Below are 21,297 nucleotides of genomic sequence, written 5' to 3' on the forward strand. Positions count from 1 at the left end.
TGCCCATAGAAGAATCAAGCTCACCTCTCTCTGAGCGGCTTGACTCCTGGTTCCCCCTTGGTGATTTATGTGTGCCACGGCCGTGGCATTGTCTGATTGAATTCTCACCGGGAACCCCTGCAATTTTGACGTCCAAGCCCTGAGGGCTAGTCGAGCAGCTCTGAGCTCCAAGATGTTGATGGGCAACTGCTTCTCTGGCTTTGCCCAAGTACCTTGGCGAGTGCAACCATCCAAAATTGCTCCCCAGCCCGTCAGGCTGGCGTCTGTGGTCACTATCTTCCAAGCCACTGGGCTGAAAGACCTCCCCTTCAGTAGATTCTGAGGGTCTAACCACCAACACAGACTTTGTCGGACTCTTGATGAGAGCGGCAACGGGATATCCAAGGCCTGTGGCCTTCTGATCCATGCTGACAGGATGGCTGCCTGTAGGATGCGAGTGTGGCTCTGGGCGTATGGTACCGCCTCGAATGTGGCCACCATCTTGCCTAGTAACCTCATACATAGGCGAATAGTCGGTTCTTTCTTGCTTAGAACCAGTAGGATTAATTCCTTGATGGCTTTTACCTTCCTCAGAGGTAGGAACACTCCTTGTTGTTCTGTGTCTAATCTCATGCCGAGATATTCCAACTGCTTTGTGGGCTGGAAAGCTGACTTTTCTCGATTTAGGACCCAGCCGAACCTCTCGAGGTATTGGACCGTGAGGGCCACTGCTCGCTCCAAGCCAGGAGACGAGTGATCTATGACTAGGAGGTCGTCCAGGTATGCTAGGATCGTGACCCCTTGGATCCTTAGTTTGGCTAGGATTGGAGCTAGGACCTTCGTGAACACCCGGGGGGCCGTAGCCAACCCGAAGGGAAGCGCCACGAATTGGAAGTGACGCGAAGCCACCATGAAGCGTAGATATCTTTGATGTGGCTGATAAATTGGAACATGAAGATAGGCATCCTTTATGTCTATGGACGCCATGAAGTCGTCCTTCTGGAGTGTGGCAGCTGCTGACCGCACGGATTCCATCCGAAATGAGCGGATCTTTAGATATGCATTTACCATCTTTAGGTCCAAAATTGGCCTGACATCTCCATTGGATTTTGGGATGATGAATAGGTTGGAGTAGAAACCCAGCCCCTGTTCCAGGACTGGTACCTCTACTATTACTTCCTGGGAAAGTAGATGATCTAATGCCGATCTTAATGCGGCTCCCTTTTCCGGATCGTTTGGAATCCTCGACTTCTGGAAATGAGGAGGAGGAAACCTTAGGAAATCTACTTTGTAGCCTGTGGCCACGGAAGACCGTACCCACTCGTCGGGAATGCTGGCTTCCCAAATCTCTGAAAGGAGTCGCAGCCTTCCCCCCACCTTCGTGGGTGGGGGCGCCCCTTCATAAGGTTGGCTTGGGGGCTGGTTTTGCTGGTTTGCGAAACCACTGCCTTTTGCCTCTAACAGCCTGTCCTTGTGATCTGCTGTTGAAGCCGAAGTTTGCTTTTGCAGGAGGCCGTCGATACTGCTTGGCATTAGAGGGCCCCTGCCCAGGGGAATACTGTCGTTTAAACGCAGGTCCCTGAACCTTCTTCTTAGTTGGCAAGAGAGTACTCTTGCCGTTTGAAATGGTCTGAATGTATTTATCTAGGTCTTCTCCGAAGAGTCGTCCTCCATGGAAGGGGAACCCTACCAGGAGCTTCTTGCATGGGGGCTCAGCCTCCCAGCTTTTTAACCATAAGAGTCTTCTCATATGGATAAGGGATAACGATAAACGTGACGCTTGCTGGATAGAATCCTTGATTGCGTCTACCGTAAAACATATGGCCTTAGGGACATCCGAAAATTTTTCTGCCTGCTGGGCCGGAATAAGTTTAAGCATCTGCTTAAATTGATCCGATAATGCTTGAGCGACCCCAATCGCAGCCACAGCTGGCTGTACTACTGCCCCTGCAGTAGTGAAAGGAGTTCTTAAGTAGTGCTTCCAAGCGCTTATCAACTGGATCCTTGAACACCTGTATGTTTTCTACAGGGCATGTTAACGATCTGTTAACACATGAGATGGCTGCGTCCACTGCAGGAGTAGCCCATCTTTTGGAAAAATTTTCTTCCATAGGATATAGGACAGAGAACCTTTTAGGTGGTAAGAAGATCTTATCTGGCTTGTTCCAATCTTGGAACAAAATTCCCTCTAATAGAGGATGGATCGGAAACACAGCATTGCTTTGAGGCGCCCTCAGTGAACCCAAAGCTGAAACCGTCGATACCTGGAGATCTGGTACTGGCAAGTTGAATGTCCTATGGACCAAGTCCGACAATCCTTGAATCCACCAGCTCTCCCTCAGGGAGACTGCCCCAGACTCCTCTGTATCCGGGTCTTCGATCCCTGAACCTACTTGGTCCGTGTCCAAGAGGTCGTCCAATTCCCCTGAGGAAAGGACCTCCTCTTCTGAGGGTCCGCGCTCGGGCGACGGAGATCTATTCCGCTTACTGCCCCGCATAGCTGCGGATATCATTTTTCCCATGCTTTTCTGCATCTCTTTTAAAGAGGTGAGTAATACCTCCTCCGTGACCATCTTAGGGTTGGACTGACCCGCGTCAGCTCCAGCCCCAGATCCCGATGGCCCCAAGGCTCCCTGTAGGGAAAACAGCGGCATACCATGGTACAATACCGAGGTACACCTGCTACCTATTGGTATTTGGAACTATAAAAGTTAATTGTCCAAACACCTGTTTGGGGGATAAAAAAATGCTTCCTCTCCCCTAGATGACTTTTTTTTTTTTTTTTTTTCGTTTTTGTTTCAAATCCAGGAAAGAAAAAACATTCTGTCCCCCTGAGTAGTATTGCAAAGAAAAACTATGAGATGGAAAAGAAACAGCCTATTTCTAGGCTTGACAAAACAGTCCTCTGAAGACTGCAATATCCTTTCTGGCCACTGTGTGTCCTCGGCGCCCCGTGCTGCCGCTCTGGTCTTTCTCCTCAGTTCCAAAGTATTGATGGAACAAACAAGGAAGGGCCGCCCCTTCCTTTAAGCCACTGACCCGCCCTTCCCCCCCCAGCAATCTCAAACAGGAAATGCCCCTCCCGACAGGGGGAGGGGGGGGGGGATTTTGGGAGGAAGGGACCTCTCTGTTCCAGCAGCCTGCAGCCTGGAACACACGAGGAGGTCAGCGTTTTGCCTGCTTGCAGGCTCTGAGGAGGAAGACTGAATGGAGCATCGCCTGGAGGCCTGCAGGTAAGCAAAGCTCTCTGACACACACATATATTTTTATATAACACAGGCCCCACTCAATGCTTTTCCAACACTACAAGGGAGGTCACATCTTATGGGGAATAATACATAGAGAGCCATCCTATCTTTATGATATGTGACTAGTTTGCCAGATGCAGTGCATAACTTTAGGCATGTCCCCTGTGACCCCCCAGAAAAAAACCTGCTAAGAACCAAGTTCCGCAAGTTTTCCCCTCACTTACCTGCTCCATGCCGCAGGACTTTGCCAAGCAAGAGGCCCAATCTTCCCCCATCTCCGTGGGGATGTCTAGACCTTCAGGCCCTGGGTTCCTATGAAGGATCCACTGTCCTGGGCCCATATAGCACCCTGGCAACAGAAAACTTTAGGTACCCAAAGGTTTCTAAGTTCTGGGCCCAGGGTCCAGCTCTCTAAAAAGAAAAGCATTATGGGCTATACCCCAAGGGTTTGGGGTCCGGTTACTGACCACTTTAGCGCTGAGGCTTTTTTGGACAGAACCGGTAGCTCACCTAATCCCAAGGATGCGGAGGCAAGCTAAACCATGACTAACACCTAAGACACTGGCGTAAAAACTGAGGTACTCCTCCTATGGGAGGGGGTTATATAGGGAGGGGCATTTCCTGTTTGAGATTGCCAGTGTCTACACCTGAAGGTACTCCATATAACCCATATAGTAATGAATGCCGCTCTGTGTCCCGTGATGTACGATAAAGAAAACACAATTTTGTTAATACTGTCAAATGTATTTATGAACTATACATACATCCTCAACCTTCTCTTAGCTCCATGAATTAAATAACTGCATAGAAAAGGCAGGGAGTACAAGCTGGGAACTGCACTAAAAAGGTACCTGAAAGCTACATGTGGCTCCCAAATCAGTTTTATGATTGACAACTTAAAAAAAATAAGTAAAATTGCACCTGTGTAACACATAATTACTCTTTACGATATGATTTAAAAAGAGAAATGTGTCACATTTCTGACCTGCACTTTTGCTCCATTTCATCTTTCAGTTGCATCTCATTGTGCAGCTGTTCTTCCAGTTGATAAATGCTCTTCTGCAAGTTCTCCACCTAAAGAGAAAAAAACAAACAAAAAAAAAAAAAATTGTATTTTATATTTCAATTGTTCAATTTTCAAATAAACATACTCAAAAGAAAATGTTTAAAAAAAAGAGTAATACAATATTCAGAAGCTCAACTATTAACACAAACTTGAACCAATCACTCGAAAATGCTGTACATATTTATCTTTCATGGAGTTACAATATATTTGGACTTATTGAAGAGTATGTATGGAGTTGCGGATGGTTTTCTATCCATTTACTTCGTTAGAGTGACTGCACATCCTGCACCCGACAGCTCAGGAGAAACCCTACATAATCTGGGGTAGTAGCACCTTTTTCTTCTATTGACTGTCTGTAATATCACTGTTCATAGCAATCACATTTGGTTTTACTTTATCAAATTCTCAAAGGAGAGCAACAAACAACTAACTGCGTTGCATTAGTACAGTTTTAACGTTCCCAAGTACTCTGGTTTCTCTTCAGAACGAATAAATCTTTCGCCTTTTTAACGTTCCCAAGTGACAAACCTATTCCACTATCACTGGGTACGTTGTGGATCTGTCTAGGGACTGGACATACCAAATTTTTATCTACTTTGGAGCTTGATCTGTTGTCATCGGGATTTTGTGCAGGGTCAGCTAAATACCTGCAAAACAATAATGGAATATTGAAGCAGTCAGTACATAGTGACCGTAAAATTACCTTATAATTCATTGGGACAGCTCTAGTCATCATGTGGACTACAGCAGTATATCAACTTACTGTCTGTTGCTGTAGTATGTGAATCCTACAAAAGGAAGCTGATTGCCCACAAATGCTTTGGGCATCGGGAATGTTTCTTCGTCTCCTTTGTCTTCCTCCAAATCATCAAAATTACTGGTATCAACGTCACTGGTTAAATCTGGGACAACTGGAGCCACAGCTAAAATGAAAATTTCCCTGTATGAGGTATAGTTGTATCCATCACATATTCCTCCTTATTCATCACACTAATCCACTCTGAAGACACTTTATGACCACTAATCGTTTAGAAATGACGTGAAGGCATTACATGACATCTGTACTACATTTTAAATAATCTCTTAATAGAACGATTTTTTTCCCTCTTACAGCTGAAAGCAATGAGGCTCCAATTGTCTATGAAAACAGTGGAGATGGATAATCAATCTATGAGTGGATTCTAGTCAAGTATTCATGTATTTCTTGGGTTGTATCTGTATATAGTCTGCCATCCTGACCTCAAAATTTTAATCCAGCAATGTAACTTGCCTGTAAGATTTGCGCTCGCTGAAAAATAACTTACCATCTCGAAGAGTCTCCCACGCCCACTGATCATTCTTGAAGAAAAGATGCCTTTTAATTTCCTCCACACCATTCCGTCCCAATCGGGTTTCCCTGTTAAAAAGGGGGGTTTAAATAATTTTATAATGAATTTAATATTAAATTCAATACTAAAATAAACCAATCAATCACAACCCATGGCAATTCAAATTGATAACATGACTAAAGATAATGGTTACATTGAAACAAAAACAAAAAAAAAAAACTGTTCAAAAAGGACAAGCAAAGCCAATAAAATATAAACTGCTAAAATGTATTTAAGTGTCGGTTCACACTTGTTCGATGCGGGAACCCTGCGAATTCCCGCATCGCACTCCCCTGAAATCGCAGACATTGCAATCACAGACAGCGCAAATCACATGTGATCTCGCAGAGCACGCTGGTCTGAACCGGCACTAAAGATGTTGACTTTTCCTGTAAACAGCCAATTTCTCCAAACCTCTCTAGTGGTACTTATATGAGTATTGTTTTTGCTCTCTCCTAACCAAAGAAGAAGCTTGGAAGATGGATCAAGGCACCATGTTCAACTTATACAGAAAAGTTGACATTTGCAGAGAATTGCCTATGTTTCTGAATCTAAAAAGGACATTTGACCTACATTTATAACTGATGGCAACCTCTAGTTATACAGGTTTTAAAGGAGAAGCCAACATTAAAAAATAAATAAATGGAGATTTTTTTTTGCAGGTAAAAAAAAAAATGTGCATTATTTTTTGTTGCAGGAGCCTGTAAAGCAATGCACCAGTAGATCGCTGATACCATGCAGGTCTCCTGCAGATCTGCCAGTCTATCAGCTTGCTCATACCTCGTACGAGGGGGCCAGTGCATTCATACCATGATACACCCTGAATATGTGTAACACGTTATACAAGGTGAACTTATCCATTAAATCGTCTTCACAATTTGACAGGTTTACTTTATCCTTACTACAAATCTGACAAATATTTAATTGTTGCATTTTGTATTTTTTTTTATACAGTAAACCCGTGATTATTACAGTTGTATATTACTACCCTAGGGTGCCTGCTTCTGCAGTCGGGAGCTCTGTATCAATTTTAACAGTCAGCAAAGGGCTTTCAGACAAAAAAGTGATCTGGTTGACTTTATCACTTTTATGGGGCTTTGGAGGCGAGGGCAACAATTCTAGGGTCATACTTCACGGTTAACTCTTATCGGAGAGCATGTAAGGACTTTAAGTGTTGCCTATATACAATACCATAGCTGTATACATTGGCAGGCAGGTGCAATTTTAAGGCTCGACATGTTTGATATCCATTTACTCGTTGCAACGCCATATTGTCTGAAAAGATGCATTTGATCAATGGCTTTGCCAATATCCTTCAACATAAAAAAAATGCAAGTAACATTTTACTCTCCAGGGTCTCCACCTTCAGAAAATATTTACTATTTGCCAAAACTACAGATTTTAGCATGTATTAAAACATTACGCCAGTAGATAAGTGGTTAAAGCATAGACCACCGAACTTGTGCACATTACAAAATCTTAGGAACCCCAACAGGAAGAAATCCTGTACTCGCCAACAATGCCTAAAGACAAACCGTTCCAACAAGATGCAACAATGAATCGCTCTCTTCACATCTAGAGGACTATGAAATAAGGAGCAGATGCTCCAAAACCTGAATCTGGGAGTCTCCTGAAGCCACAAGACAGCTGGACTTCAAGGTGTTTTTAATCAAGTATTGGAGAACAAATAATTGCCAATTAAAATTGGATGGGCGCATTAGACACTCCTTGTCCACCAGCACAAAACCCATATAACCTCAGGTATATTGCATAAATACATAGTGAAGGATGCTGAAAAATAGCCAAAATGTGTTGCAAGCTGTATTTTGACTGATAGGGCTTGCATGTACTTCCACCCACATATCCAGAACACACTCTTGCCTACAGAAGCACCCCCTGACCAACCCTGGAAGAACTAAGCAAGACCGACATCTCTTACTGTTGGAATGTCCACTTTAGCATACTTTCACGAAAAGGGAATAAGATGGCTGTCTTAAGAGATCAGAGTGATCTATTCAAATTCCTCAAACTACTGGACCACTAAAGGTGACTGTGCTGCCCTTACAGGCTAATTTAGTTATAGTTACTTATATAGAATGTGTAGTTTACCACTGCCATCTAGTGTCAAAAGTCTGAGCAGCTTTATCTCTAGTTATGTAAATTTCTCAGACAGGAAGTGACACTTTGTTTAGGAAGTTCTTCAGGCATTTTAGATTGCCATTCTCTATGGATGCAGCATGTCTGTTTCTCTCCCAAGGGGCTTGAGACATCATCACCTGTAAGTGCCTTTCAGTTGTGTAATCTGTCATTTATGCTATACTAGTTATTCTATGTGTACTGATATATCTTATTGTATTGTATTGCAGTTTCACAAAAAAGTAAAATAAAGTTGGATTCCTTCGGTAGACAACTCAAGCATTGGGCTTCCGTTTACTGGAGTCTGACAAGTGTTTAGCTGTCCGTTTAGAACCACACATAGTCAGTCAGTGTTTTGAGAGCGGAACAGGGACCCTGTCACGTTATATCAGCAAAGTATATTTTGGTCCCACGGCTTCCTTCAACACACCATCTCTAAATCGATCGAGGAGAAAGTGATCGCCTTCCTCCTTCGCCATCAATCAAATGTCTCATCTGTGAAAGTGACAGAATAAGCATCCCAAATATTCTGCATCACTGCCTGGATGTCAGGAAAAACGCACAAATATATTTTTTCCCCCTCTCTGTTATACACACTATTACCTCTAAAAGCACTGAGAGGTCGGCTTGGGACTTCAGGCTCCCATGAGGTATGCCTATCTCCCTGTCCTTACTTTGTGCATTGCCTTTTGACTCCTTGTCAATACGAATCGGTGCAAAATGCCAACTTTGAGACATTAGACCGGGCGTCACTAAATGGCGGACCGCGGTCCGGTTCCGGCCCCAGTGGCCATTCTACCCGGACCGCAGCCTCGCCTGTGTGTCTCTGTGGCCGGCTCGCCCGCCTGCCGATGCCGCTATATACACAGCATGGCAGGCGCAGCAGGTCTGTGCCGTCTCTGCACTCCCCCTCCCCACACTGCCTGTCTGCCTTATTCACAAAATCATGAATCACGACCGCGCTGGACAATGGGCGGGACTTTTTAAAGTTAAAAAGTGGGTGATTGGTTGCTAGGCAGCGGATCGGTCCCAGCAACAAATCACTCGCTTTTAATGGGAAAGGTCCCGCCCATTGTCCAGAGCGGCCACGCTCCATGTCCTGTGTGAATAAGGTAGGTTTTCTGTGGGGAGGGGGAGTGTTGTGCTGTGCAGGACAGGACAGGACAGGGGTTTGCTATTGAGAGGATTGTGATGGGGGGGAGGGGGTCTGTTATTGTAGGGAGGGGGTTGTTCAGTCTGTGATGGGGGGGTCTTTGAATTTGGGGGGTCCGTCTGATTGGTGGGTCAGTCTGTGATAGGGGGTCTGATTTGGGGGGGGGTCAGTCTAAGATGGGGTGCTCTGTGATTGTGGGTGGGGGGGGGTTCAGTTTGTAATTGGGTGGTCTGTGAATTTGGGGGGGGGTCAGTCTGTGATTGGTGGGTCAGTCTGTTATAGGGGGTCTGATTTGGGGGGTCAGTCTGTGATGGGGGGGATCTGTGTTTGTGGGGGGTTCAGTCTGTGATGGGGTGTTCTGTGATTGTGGGGGGTTCAGTTTGTAATTGGGGGGATCAGTCTGATTTGGGGGGGTTCAGTCTGTGATGGGGTGGTCTGTGATTGTGGGGGGTCCATCTGTGATTGGGGGGGTCCATCTGTGATTGGGGGATCAGTCTGTAATAGGGGGTCTGTGATTTGGGGGATCTGATTTGGGGGGGTCAGCCTGTGATAGGGGGATCTGTGATTGTGGGGGTTCAATCTGTGATTGGGGGGTCCATCTGTGATTGTGGGAAATCTATGGGGGGGATCGGTATGTGATGGGAGTCTGATTTGGGGGGTCAGTCTGGGATGGGGGATCTGTGATTTGGGGGGGGTCAGTCTGTAATGGGGGGTTTGTGATGAGGCAGGGGGATGTGATGTAAGGGGGGGGGGGGGCTGAGGACACTGATGTACAAGGGGTTCTATGATTTCTGCACTGGCAAAACACAGGTCTCTGATTTCTATGTGTCCTGTTCACATTGAAACACTGAGCAGTGTGGTGCAAAATGCATTCTGTTTCTATGCACCGCAACTGATCTGTGCTGCCTAAAAATGAAAGAAATGTATTTTGCGATTTTTAAGTCGATTTCGATGGTGTGTGGGTCTTAAAGGTGTGTGCATGTGTGTGGTGGGGGGGGGGGGCGCTGTGAAGTGGAGGATATCATGTGGCGTCATAGCACCAATATGACATTCGGACCTCCGCTGGAAGAATTTTTTTCCGACCGGACCCCCGTGAATTTTAATTCACTACCCCTGCATTAGACCATGCAACGCTTCTACTGCACCTTGCTGCCTTACTACTAGAACCTGGACTGAATTTTAAACGTTACACGGAACAACTTTTTAATCACGGATCCCAAATAACTTCGAAGGTCAGGAATGGGGAGACCGATCTAATTGCAAAAACCATACCCACTACTTCAATAGACTTTACACTATGTATAGGAGCACTATATTGGGGGAGGGGGGCACTCATTGAAGTTTCTGCTGCTGCCAAGAGTACATAGCCGTTGGAGACTATTGTATTCTTCACTATTCATAATTGAATAGCCACACCCCAATATTGGCTATTCTGGCTTAATTTGTCAGCAAAGTGACTGCAAACAACATATCTCCACCTGAATACAACCTTCCTTGAGACGTTTTATCACTCCTGGCTTGCTCACAAGGATAGAGGAAGTCCCCTATCCTTGAAGGTGTTTAGCAGGTTCCCCAAATTGAAATTTGCATTTTTTTAATCAAAATGTATCCAAATATTAATTATAATATGGATATATGGGGTATGCTCGCGCTACCAAGGTGTGTGTGTGTGTGTGTGGGGGGGGGGGGGGGGGGATAAGGCTGCAGCACTGAAAGTGAATCAAACCAAAAGTAGTCAAAAAATAAAAAGTGGGGGGTAATGCTGCGCTGTATAGGGAGAGTGGAAAAAGGAATCGGGTACTCACAATAAAGTGCATAAAAGTCAGCATAAAACAAGCAGCATGCTCACACACGTCACCTCCGGTGCCTCTGGTGTCTCAAGCACCAGAGGCACCGGAGGCGACGTGTGTGAGCATGCTGCTCGTTTTATGCTGACTTTTATGCACTTTATTGTGAGTAGCCCGATTTGTATTTATCAATTAAATATTTTAAACTACTACACCATTGGCGTATGCATCTCCCTTTGTGAGGATCACTGCTAATATATCAGACAAGGCCCACAGGGAGACCCTGTTTAGATTCCTAGGTTAAACAGTATCAAGAGAGTCCTCACCAGGAAACGGCTGCAGTCGATGCTGCTTGTACCTAGAAAAGATCTTTATATGCTGTTACCTTACAGTAGTAAGGTAAGGGGACATCCTCACTAATCACAAGGGGAAAAGGAGCACTTTCCTATTTGATATCCACGTTGGCAACTTGACACCAGCACTGGCACTTTATGTTAGTGCTGTTTGCACATGAATACTGAAGTTAATACATTGTTGCAATATTGAAGATTTTTGGATACAACATAATTTTTGTTATGCTTTTTTGCACAATTGCACTCAGCACTTTACCTTTTTAAGGTTTATTTATTTTGGCTTCATATTTGTTTGAGTGTTGCATATGTCATTTGTTTGCATTCGATTGATCACCATTTCTTAATACTAGTTATATTCACTTAGTCCTTTTCCACTCACCCTATACAGCGCAGCATCACCCCCCTTTTTATGACGATGAATTATATTATTGCAGCTTTACCATTCTGCAACATATCTTTAAAAAGAGAGACTTTCCAGCAGTTGAGTTTATACATGCAAACTAGATGGTGATTTCATTCATACTGCCCTTAAACCTGGTTATATAGATGATTTTATCTGACTGTACAAGTGTGTTTATGCTGCCTTATAAGGCTCTTTCAGAGCAGTGAGCACAGGAGTTCAATGTCATCTCATATCCTACAATATGCAGTGTCATGGTCTTGGTAGCACTAAATGTTTATACCAATTAGACAAATTCTATGTACAACAATGACTCTTTCACAAAAAAAAAAAAAAAAAAAGGACACAAAAAATATTTTAAAGGACCATTCTCACTTAAAGTGATACAAGAGGATATTCCTTATTTTCCAAAAATAATTCATGCATATCCACTAAAGTAAAACTTTAGTCAGAAAATTGAGCCATGGTAGTCCCCTTCAGGCTGGCATGAGAAAAGATGGTCTGCAACTCCTTGCTTGCCCTTTAAAAAAACTTCAGAATTTATGGACTCTCAATAAAAGACAGTATTAGACAGCAGATGTGCTCTGCACCTGCTTATTGGCTCTCTATTCTCTACATTGTGCCTAAAATCAAAGCAACTAGAGACCAATAAACTGACAGCTTTAAGATTTATTGATGCTGAAGGAGGGAGAAAAGCAACAGGAACACAGATTAGAGAAAGAGTAAGTAAAAGGAGAGGTGATAGGACAAAATCTGATGCCAGGGTGATAATAAAAAAAAAGGGTTACATTTACAAGGATAGTGTCTTACAGTATCTACCTGTAATCAAGGCTGAACATGTACATATTTTAATATTAAAGAGACAGTTCTAGAGACCAAGGAGGGGGAGAGCTTCCAATAAAGAAAGTGTCTTCCCCGGGCTTCAACAAAATGGCAGCCTCCAGTAAGAAGAACCAGGAGCAATGCTGGAGGTAATTTACAGCACACACCAATTTTGGTATGAGAATTATTAAAAATGGAATGTATTGTTCTTTTGTTAATCAATTGTTATCAAACGGTTATGGGTAAAGTTTTACTTTAATTATCTTGTAAACTATTTTTCATGAAATGGTTTCCTTCTGTGTTTTTGTGTGTTATTATCCTCCTTAGTCAATCCTTTCCCCCTTCCGTTTGTTTTGAACAAGCAGTATACGTAGTTTGAGGTTATGCACACATCCCTATATAAACTACAAATCCCATAGTCCCTAATCCATCTTGGGAGTGAGCAGGAGAGGGTGGCTACATCCTACATACAGTGGGGAACGAATATATTCATCATCTAACAGCAAAACAAATCACAGCACTGGAAAAAAAGTGATTTGGAGGAGGCTGGAAGTCGAGCATATCTAAAAATATATATATTTTTTTTAGTATAGGTTGCGATTTGCTTATGGTCGATTACCATGTTTATTTGCTTTGAGTCAACCAAATAGCTTGCTTACTGGCCACTTAAAACCCCTTCCTGCCCAGACCAATTTTCAGCTTTTAGTGCGGTCACTCTTTGAATGACAATTGTGTCGTGCAACACTGTACCGCATATGAAATTTTTATAACTCTTTCCCGACAAATAGAGCTTTCTTTTGGTGGCATTTGATCACCCCTGCGGTTTTATTTTTTTGTTAAAAAAAAATGAAAACAGACCGAAAAGTTTGAAGAAAAATAAAAAAAAAGTTTCATATTTTGTTATACAATTTTGCAAACCGGTAATTTTTCTTCTTCATTGCGGTACGTTGATGAGGGTGCACTGGTGGGCATTAAAAGGCTGCACTGAATGGTATTAATAGGGGGGCACTGATGAAGCACCGATTGGCCAAAAGCTGATCTCGTGGGTAAGTGGCCGAGATCAACCCCTTACTCTCAATGACGTGCGGGGAGCATGCAAAGGGGACGACGTCCATTGACGGACTCCCAGCAATGTAGGTCCATGTTGTAGCCATCATTTGGCTATAGAGCAGACGGGAAGGGGTTAAATTATCGCTTCATTTTTTAATTTTTTTCCAAAAAAATGCTTGAACACTAAAACACACTTTTAACACTAATCCAGAAGTCATTAAATCACCATCTAAGAAATATTTGAGACCTATTGTGTTTAAGGCTTTTGTACACAGAACCACGTTTTCAGGAAAATAGCTTAAGTCTGGTGACAAAAGCCAAACTATTTATATTAGTAAAATTAACGATACATCAAGTTACAATAGCAGGACTATATTTTATTACCTGTCAGTAAGGAATGCACATATCAAGTTCTTTGCCTCTTTTGAGATTTCACTGTCTTCTGGAAATGTAAGAGAGTTCTTATGGTTCATAATCTTACTATACGTTCCCACCAAAGAATCAGCATAAAAGGGAGTATCGCCTACAAAAATCAGAAGAAAAATCACAACAGTTAAGTACGAATATTATAATTAGGCACTCAAGCTTTAGCGGTGTATGAGAAATCCTCACTTCCTGTTCTTCTGTCCGTTACTCTACACAGTAATGTAAGGTTTTCTCCATGGTGTGGAGTGTTGTGCTCGACCCCTCCCCTGGAATACAGGAGAGTCAGGACGCTCTACGCTGCAGATAGAGAAAGGAGCTGTGTGTTAGTGGGCATCCTGACTTTCCTGTAGTCCAAGGGAGGGGGCGAGCAAAACACTCCACACCAGGGAGAAAGCCTTGCATTACTGTGCAGAGTTACAGACAGAAGAACAGAAAGTGAGGATTTCTCAGAAGAAATGAGGACATTTAAAAGCAAAATCTAAGGATGAGGTAAGTGAAGGAGGACTGCACTAAGGTAAAATAAGCTATTTAGGAAGAAAAATAATTAATTGTACCTTTACAACCCCTTTAAGGTGTTCTTGAAAAGGCTAGCAGCCTGGCTACCTTTCTGCTCCCCTGGCTTCCATGCTCCACTTTTTTAATTAACTGGAACAAGTATGTATATCGGGATGACAGAGCAAAGTGAGAAATCCTAATCTGCATGCTTGTTCCAGGTCTGTTATCAAAACTTTTGGAGCCAAAGAGTCAGCACAATAACAAGGCACCTAGCGCTTGAAGCATAAACGCAGCAAGAGTGTAAAGGGTCCTAACACGGTATATCCACAGAAGTATATTAATTGTATTCACTCTTAGACCACCCACCACAGTAGCCAAACCAAGCATACAAAAAGGGGCCTTGGTAAAAACTACCCAGGAAGAAAGCGGCTACTATGACAACAAAGGGTCCTAAAAGGGATTATAAAGATACAAAATGTATTCAGTTCAAAAATTGACAGCTAAAAATATGCACAGTATGAAAAGCATTATTGATGCAACTTCACATATACTAGATTAAGAATTAAAACACTACAATGGTGAAGTGTGGAAATAGACAAAAAAACAAAAAGAACTAGGTCTGCAACTAACGATTATTTTCATAATTGATTAGTTGGCCGATTATTGTTTCGATCAACTAATCGGATAATAGCCCTTAAAAAAAAAAAAAATTGCATTTTTAATTTCTTTTGGGCCAATTTTTTGTTGGGCAGATTACAAAAAACACAACTTGCCACAAAAAACACATTACATGCTTTTGCATTGAAGTATATTGAACAAAAAAAAATTGCAATGTTTTGCGTTAAAAGTCCTCGCCCTTTCCAAACACGCAGCAGCTGAAAAAAAATCATGTATGTGAACGTGTCCCATAGGAAAACCTGTAAATGAACTGTAGTGTGTTTCTGCAAAAAGCACCAAAAAACAGAGGTGTGACCCAGGCCTGAAATGTTTAGTAACATAATGGGGTTAAAAAAACAAAAATAAGTACAAAAAGAGCAAATAATCGCTACTGTAAGGGGTTAATTTTTTTTACTGTGGGACAGTGAAAGTAATATTTACAGCAGAGATTTGCTTTTTTTGTACTATAAAGGGCTAATTTTAGTTTTTTTTTAACCCCATTATGTTACTGGCCGATTAATCGATTAGTTGTTTCGGCCCTAAAAAGAACGCACAAAACATGACACAAACAAAAAGTCCGGACACCAAATACCATTCGCATAGAGATGGTCATGCAATAAATATCACTTGATGGATATGAAGAAAACAGTAACCGCAACTAGTACTTGAAGACTGAGAAGACAGCATTGGTAACTTCCATTTTTCCCCTAAGGAAAGGTTTCATCCAATAGGAACATGTAGAGTAACAGGATGGAGGATGCCATTGCTGACAACTTGCTTAAAAGGGAATTCTGATTTAGCTGTAAATTCCATATCTTGGCGTACCGTACAAAAAACAGGCAAAGCGTTTATACGCTATGGGTTGTCGTCATGTACCTTAAGGTGCTTGGACACTTAAAAGGAGCTTTAGAGGAGCAGGGCATAAGGATGGTAGGACAATGTCCACATGGAGGTGGATCACTAAAACCACCATCAGAAGACAGAATGATCTTGGGCGCAAGACAACCTTGTCATTGTAAATTATGAGGAAAGGTTCTGTACAGGAAAGGGGTGTTTATTCAGAAACCAGTCTAAGCAAAAGGACGGAGTTTAAAAAAAGCTACTTTGCAAGAGATTCTCTATGGGAATATTCTTTAAAGGGTGGTTTCTGCATGACAGAGAGAACCAAAATAGCATCCCTAGGAAACACAGGGGGCTTGTATATGAGATACACTTTGAAGAAAGTTTTTTACAAGGGTGAGTGAGACAGAAATGGATAAGGCCGACACCTGGGCTTTAACCACTGGGTACTTAAACCCCCTTAATAACCAGACCAATTTTCAGCTTTCGGTGCTCTCACATTTTGAATGACAATTACTCAGATCCATGTGTGTCTTCTAGTCTATCTAATAAGGGCTCCATGGTGTGTAGCAACATGTGGTCATGCACCTGAGACTAAGCTCTGAGTGGTTAAGTTTACCAGCAAAGTTTGTAAAGTGTACATTGCAAGGTAAATACATTTAAACATAGCCCTATTTTTTCAGTAACAGCAAGAGATACAGGGCTTCATTTGTCCATGATGCTAAACTACATAAAGTCCAAGCATCACCCATTACAGTGGGCATACCACCGAAGGCGTCTTCAGTGATTGGGTTCCATAGAGATGAACAACAGCCCTGGATCTGTATATCACCCTGTGGTCAATTCAACACACTGCACCAAGTGCCAAGCTGAGCACCCATCAAGTGCAGGAAGCAACAGTAAAGGCCAGGAACAGTTCCCAGGGTATTACCGAAGTTGTGCCAATCCGGATACACTGCCTTAATTTAGGCATCAGAAGACAGTGAGAAGTTGATTAAAGATTACAAAAAGGAAAACTAGTTAGGCAGGGGTAATTTTCTCATTTTCTCATTAGTGGCTGCAGCCTCGGTTCAACCAGAAATTTTCCAACATTGATTTAATAAACTTGTTTTAGGCTGGGTTCACACTACTACACTACTTTCATCCTACTTTGCTCTGTGTTCAATGTTTCCCTATGAGAGCGTCTTGTAGCGTCCTACACAAGTAGTCGGTCCGACTTTGAAAATGCTCCATGTACTACTTTTGGTCCTACATTGATCCTACTTCAGGCCCATTGAATATCATTGAAGTCGGACCAAAGTAGTATCCTGTTCATGAAAGTAGGATGGATGTAGGACCAATGTAGGATAAATGTAGGACCAATGTAGCAGAGCAAAGTAGGATGAAAGTAGTGTAGTAGTGTGAACCCAGCCTGAAGCAGAGAAGCCCTGATTGAAATTTGGCTGCACCGGTTGAATTTCAACCAGTGTATGGCCATCTTAAGTCATTGATTATAAAGGAGAAAACAGACCAGAAGTTATTCTTGGCACTCTGACCTTCCTGATCTGAAGTTTGATCAGGACAGAGAATAAAACAATTGAAGCCAATAAACCAATATTTTCAGGATAAAGTCAAACAGTAGCCTCTATATTTTCCCAGGAAAGGTTTGCCTAACCAAAATAGTAAACCCTGGAGAGACGGAGAACAAGTGCTTGCAGTTCTTAACACTTTCCCAAATTTACTGCTGAAAATTGGCTTAGTATAAATTAAAGGCGGCAAATCACTTACCTACAAGCATTTCATACAAGAAGACCCCTACAGACCACCAGTCACATTCTCGTCCATAGTAACCATCCCCACCTTGGGACTTTAACACTTCTGGGGAAATGTAATCAGGAGTTCCTACAGCTGTGTCACATCGTACCATTCCTTCCTGTGTCGCAAAATAACAATTAATGGGTTATTACAACATGCAACAGAACAAAGAATAATCCAAACAATAAAACGTTCCAATTATTTCAGCCCAATATACTTAATTAACAACTCTGCTTGAAACAAACTGGTTTCGTTCCTACTGTCTACCAATGAAAAGGGGCTTTTTTTTGGCTACGATTACACCAATGCTGGGGTTTATTTTGTTCACTTACACCCGTGCTTAGGGTTAATATTGATGTACAGTATTGATGTACAGTAGATTACAAAAAATGCTGGAGGTTACCATCACTGCCACTGAAACCAATAGGGCTCAGTTTACCATCACACTACAAGCCATACACTATGACGTGAAACCCACTTTTTTTGGCCACACCTCAAGGTGCTTGATGGGCAACATGGTATGAAAGTCAATTTTTTCTTGATCACTTCAAGGTGCCCCTCCTATTTTCAAAATGTTAGCAACTGTGCAAAAGACATGGTCTCTGAGCTCCTGGATGACAGGCAGATTGATATGCCAAGGCCACCCTCCACCAGCAAATTCCGGTCCCACCTTTAGTGTGCATGATGTTTTATTTTACTATTCTTACAAAAAGAATTTTGATGCGCTCGATCCCCCAGGTGTTGGATATGCTAGGTGTGCCACTATTACAGGTGCTGTAGATCATGAGATAAGTCAGGGCACTGCAGATGCTAAAGCTTTTCCACAGAACCAACTGAGACACACAGAATAAACTCCTGTTCAACCCCATAAGCAAATATTGCAGATATGAGGACTTGCAACATTCTCTCATAACATTTACAGTAAGACTTTGTAATGAAATCAGTCTAGTTAGTTTATTCTTTGGCACAATGGGGTACGAGAAGGTAGAAGGGCATGTTTATTTTCCTTTTTTCACCATTATTGCAATGAAATCAGTCTAGTAAACAAAAGATAACAGGGCATTACTGCATGGGCACCTTCAGCTCGCATCCCATGTCATTCTTTTGATGCTAACACTGCAATTCAACAGGCCAAATATAAATAACATTTTATAATTATTAACTTCTACCAAAAGTTGCACTTTGTGCTGAGAATTTTTCCATTTAAAAAAATGCACGCTTTTAAAGATTTTTAAATATTCTACAAGGAAATTTCTTAATTAAATGTTTCTATTAAGATAGAGTAGTTATTTTATTAAAACAAACTGATTTTATACAGCAAATTAAATACTGCAGAAGCCCATACTATCTTTAAAGAGGAACTGCAGTCTGCCCACATAATTTGTAATAAAAACATCTTTGCCATTCTGAAGCTTCCCTCCAACCACTTTGTATATTATTTTATATATATATATATATATATATATATATATATATATATATATATATATATATATATATATATATATATATATATATATATATATATATATATATATATATATATATATCCAAATATGCACCACTGAGTCTGGCTGCTGAAGCTGCTGCCTGTTCAATTCCAGGATTTACACAGAGGCACACCTCTAGTTATGCAGCTCTCATGGGCCCTCTTCTGACTCATCCCCCCACCCTTCCTGGCAAATACTCACGAGAGTGAGAGCTGTGCATGTCATATGCCTAGGCTTTTTACCAGACAAGAAAGAGGAAGTGGGCTGTATAAGGTATTTACTGGCAGAAAAAAAAATGTTTTACTATCCAAAGTTAAAACAAAAAGGGCAGAAGATTTAAGTGAAAAAAATAAAAAAAAATAAAAAAAAATACTGAAGTTACGCTTTAAAGTAGTATTAACGCCCTCCAGCCACCTCCCAGCCCTTTAAGAACTTGCAAATGCCAGAAGGCGGAGGCGAAGTGATTGGCTGTCATATGATTGGAAAGCTCCCGATCACAAGGATGCATCAGGAGCTTCCCGGTCTCTGCTGGCGAGTGTACTGGGAGTGCATGCTCTCAGCACAGAAAACTATGCCGCCTTTCGGTGATAAAGCCCACCTGCCAAGAGGCCGCATACATGTGCCACGTCAGCTGGAAGTGCTTTAACCCAAAAATGATTATGTAACATCACAGCTTACCTGTCACTAGATGTGGCGGCTGCATTTGTTTTCTTTTTTTGGCATTTTCCCATGGTTTTCACCTGGTGATCCGGCCAGTAACACACCTCCTTGCATTAGACTGTGGATTAAGGCCCCTTTCACATGGGGCAGGCTCCATTGGAGTCTGCCTGCTCAGCAGGGAATCTCTCCGCTGATCCATGCTGAGCAGGCGGGTGGCTACTCTGCGTCCAGTCTGCTTATGGAGAGCGGACACAGACAGTCTCCTCTATGGGCAGTCGGATGTAAACTGACCGCCTGTACATTTGCACCTGACTGCCATCCGATCCGCCAGACGGATGGGGAACATATCCCCATCTGTTTTTTAGCGGATAGGATCAGATGTCAACAGACTCATGGCTGTTGACACCTGCGGCTTCATAGAGGAGATTGGAGTGTACAATCGGGCCCACCTAAAAAACTGACAGCTGGACCAGATAGGCCCCCCTTTACACAGGCAGACTTAAGGAGCAACAGACACACCTTTAGACAGCAGTATTATCAATTTGGAGGTGAAGGTGGTATTAGATGTGTTAGGAGATTTCGATACACTAACAAATTGAAGCCCAGCTGCAGCCAAAACTTTTTAGGCAGTTACAGCAAACAGTTTCTTTCCTTTTGAGATAAAGGTTTTAATTAAATAAAAACTGATCATTGTAAGCACCATCAGTGCTAAATGATTTTGGTAAAAAGCATACTTACTGGCATGGTCACAAGGTGAAAATAAAAGAAAGCCAAAAAAGAAAACTAATGCAGCCACCGCATACAAGACTTGTTGCTTTGGGGTTTGATACTGCTTTAAACTTTATCATATCACATGCCATTACTACAGCGCACCTTATTCATCTTCATACATGTACCAAAATCTGCAAGTTTTAAATGACCAGACTTGTCCAGCAGCATGTTGTCAGGCTTCACATCCCTGAAAAAAAAATAAAAAAATAAAAAGATTTCTTGAGATCAAAGTTCATGAATTATTTCATTATACTTCCACATTACAATTTACGTCATCTTTTAAATTTTATGTAATCACTTACATAAATCAGAATTTCCAAGGAAAAAATAAAAATAAATGAAATTAGGCTCAGTCTGAACACAGTAATACAAATTACTGCAACATAATGCAACAAACACCATGTTAAAGTAAAGGCTCCAATATGAATACACAAACAAGCACCATTTATGGTTACCATGTGGCGAACAAGCCTCAAAAGTAAACAAAAACTCTTTACCACGTTATATTCCAGTGATGGCGAACCTTGGCACCCCAGATGTTTTGGAACTACATTTCCCACGATGATCGTGCACCCTGCAGTGCAAATCTAGTCCCAAAACATGTGGGGTGCCAAGGTTCGCCATCCCGTTCTATACCGTGGTTATGGCAGCTAGCTGCCATAAAGCCGGTATATTTTTTTATACAGTGGGCGATCCTCTTCCACATAAAAGTCACTTTTACAGGCAGCAGGAGAGGTGCCTGTCATGCGTATTTCTATTACAAGGCATGTTTACATTCCTTGTAATAGGTATAAAAGTGATAA

At 42.1% G+C, this 21,297-nt stretch overlaps 1 protein-coding gene across 1 annotated transcript in view; it reads right to left on the reverse strand.

The window, feature by feature from the left end:
• ROCK1 (Rho associated coiled-coil containing protein kinase 1) overlaps window positions 1–21,297 on the reverse strand; it is a 192,913-nt gene that overhangs the window by 76,482 nt on the left and 95,134 nt on the right. Inside the window, exons 6-12 of the mRNA XM_040354048.1 lie at window positions 20,597–20,681; window positions 17,547–17,691; window positions 13,746–13,884; window positions 5,598–5,689; window positions 5,057–5,216; window positions 4,874–4,940; window positions 4,213–4,301 (exon numbers count right to left, since the gene is read on the reverse strand). Of these exons, the coding sequence (XP_040209982.1) occupies window positions 4,213–4,301; window positions 4,874–4,940; window positions 5,057–5,216; window positions 5,598–5,689; window positions 13,746–13,884; window positions 17,547–17,691; window positions 20,597–20,681 (777 nt within the window). The remainder of the gene's footprint in view (window positions 1–4,212; window positions 4,302–4,873; window positions 4,941–5,056; window positions 5,217–5,597; window positions 5,690–13,745; window positions 13,885–17,546; window positions 17,692–20,596; window positions 20,682–21,297) is intronic.

Source organism: Rana temporaria, chromosome 5 (assembly GCF_905171775.1).
Source record: "Rana temporaria chromosome 5, aRanTem1.1, whole genome shotgun sequence".
In the NCBI taxonomy this organism is placed as follows: domain Eukaryota; kingdom Metazoa; phylum Chordata; class Amphibia; order Anura; family Ranidae; genus Rana; species Rana temporaria.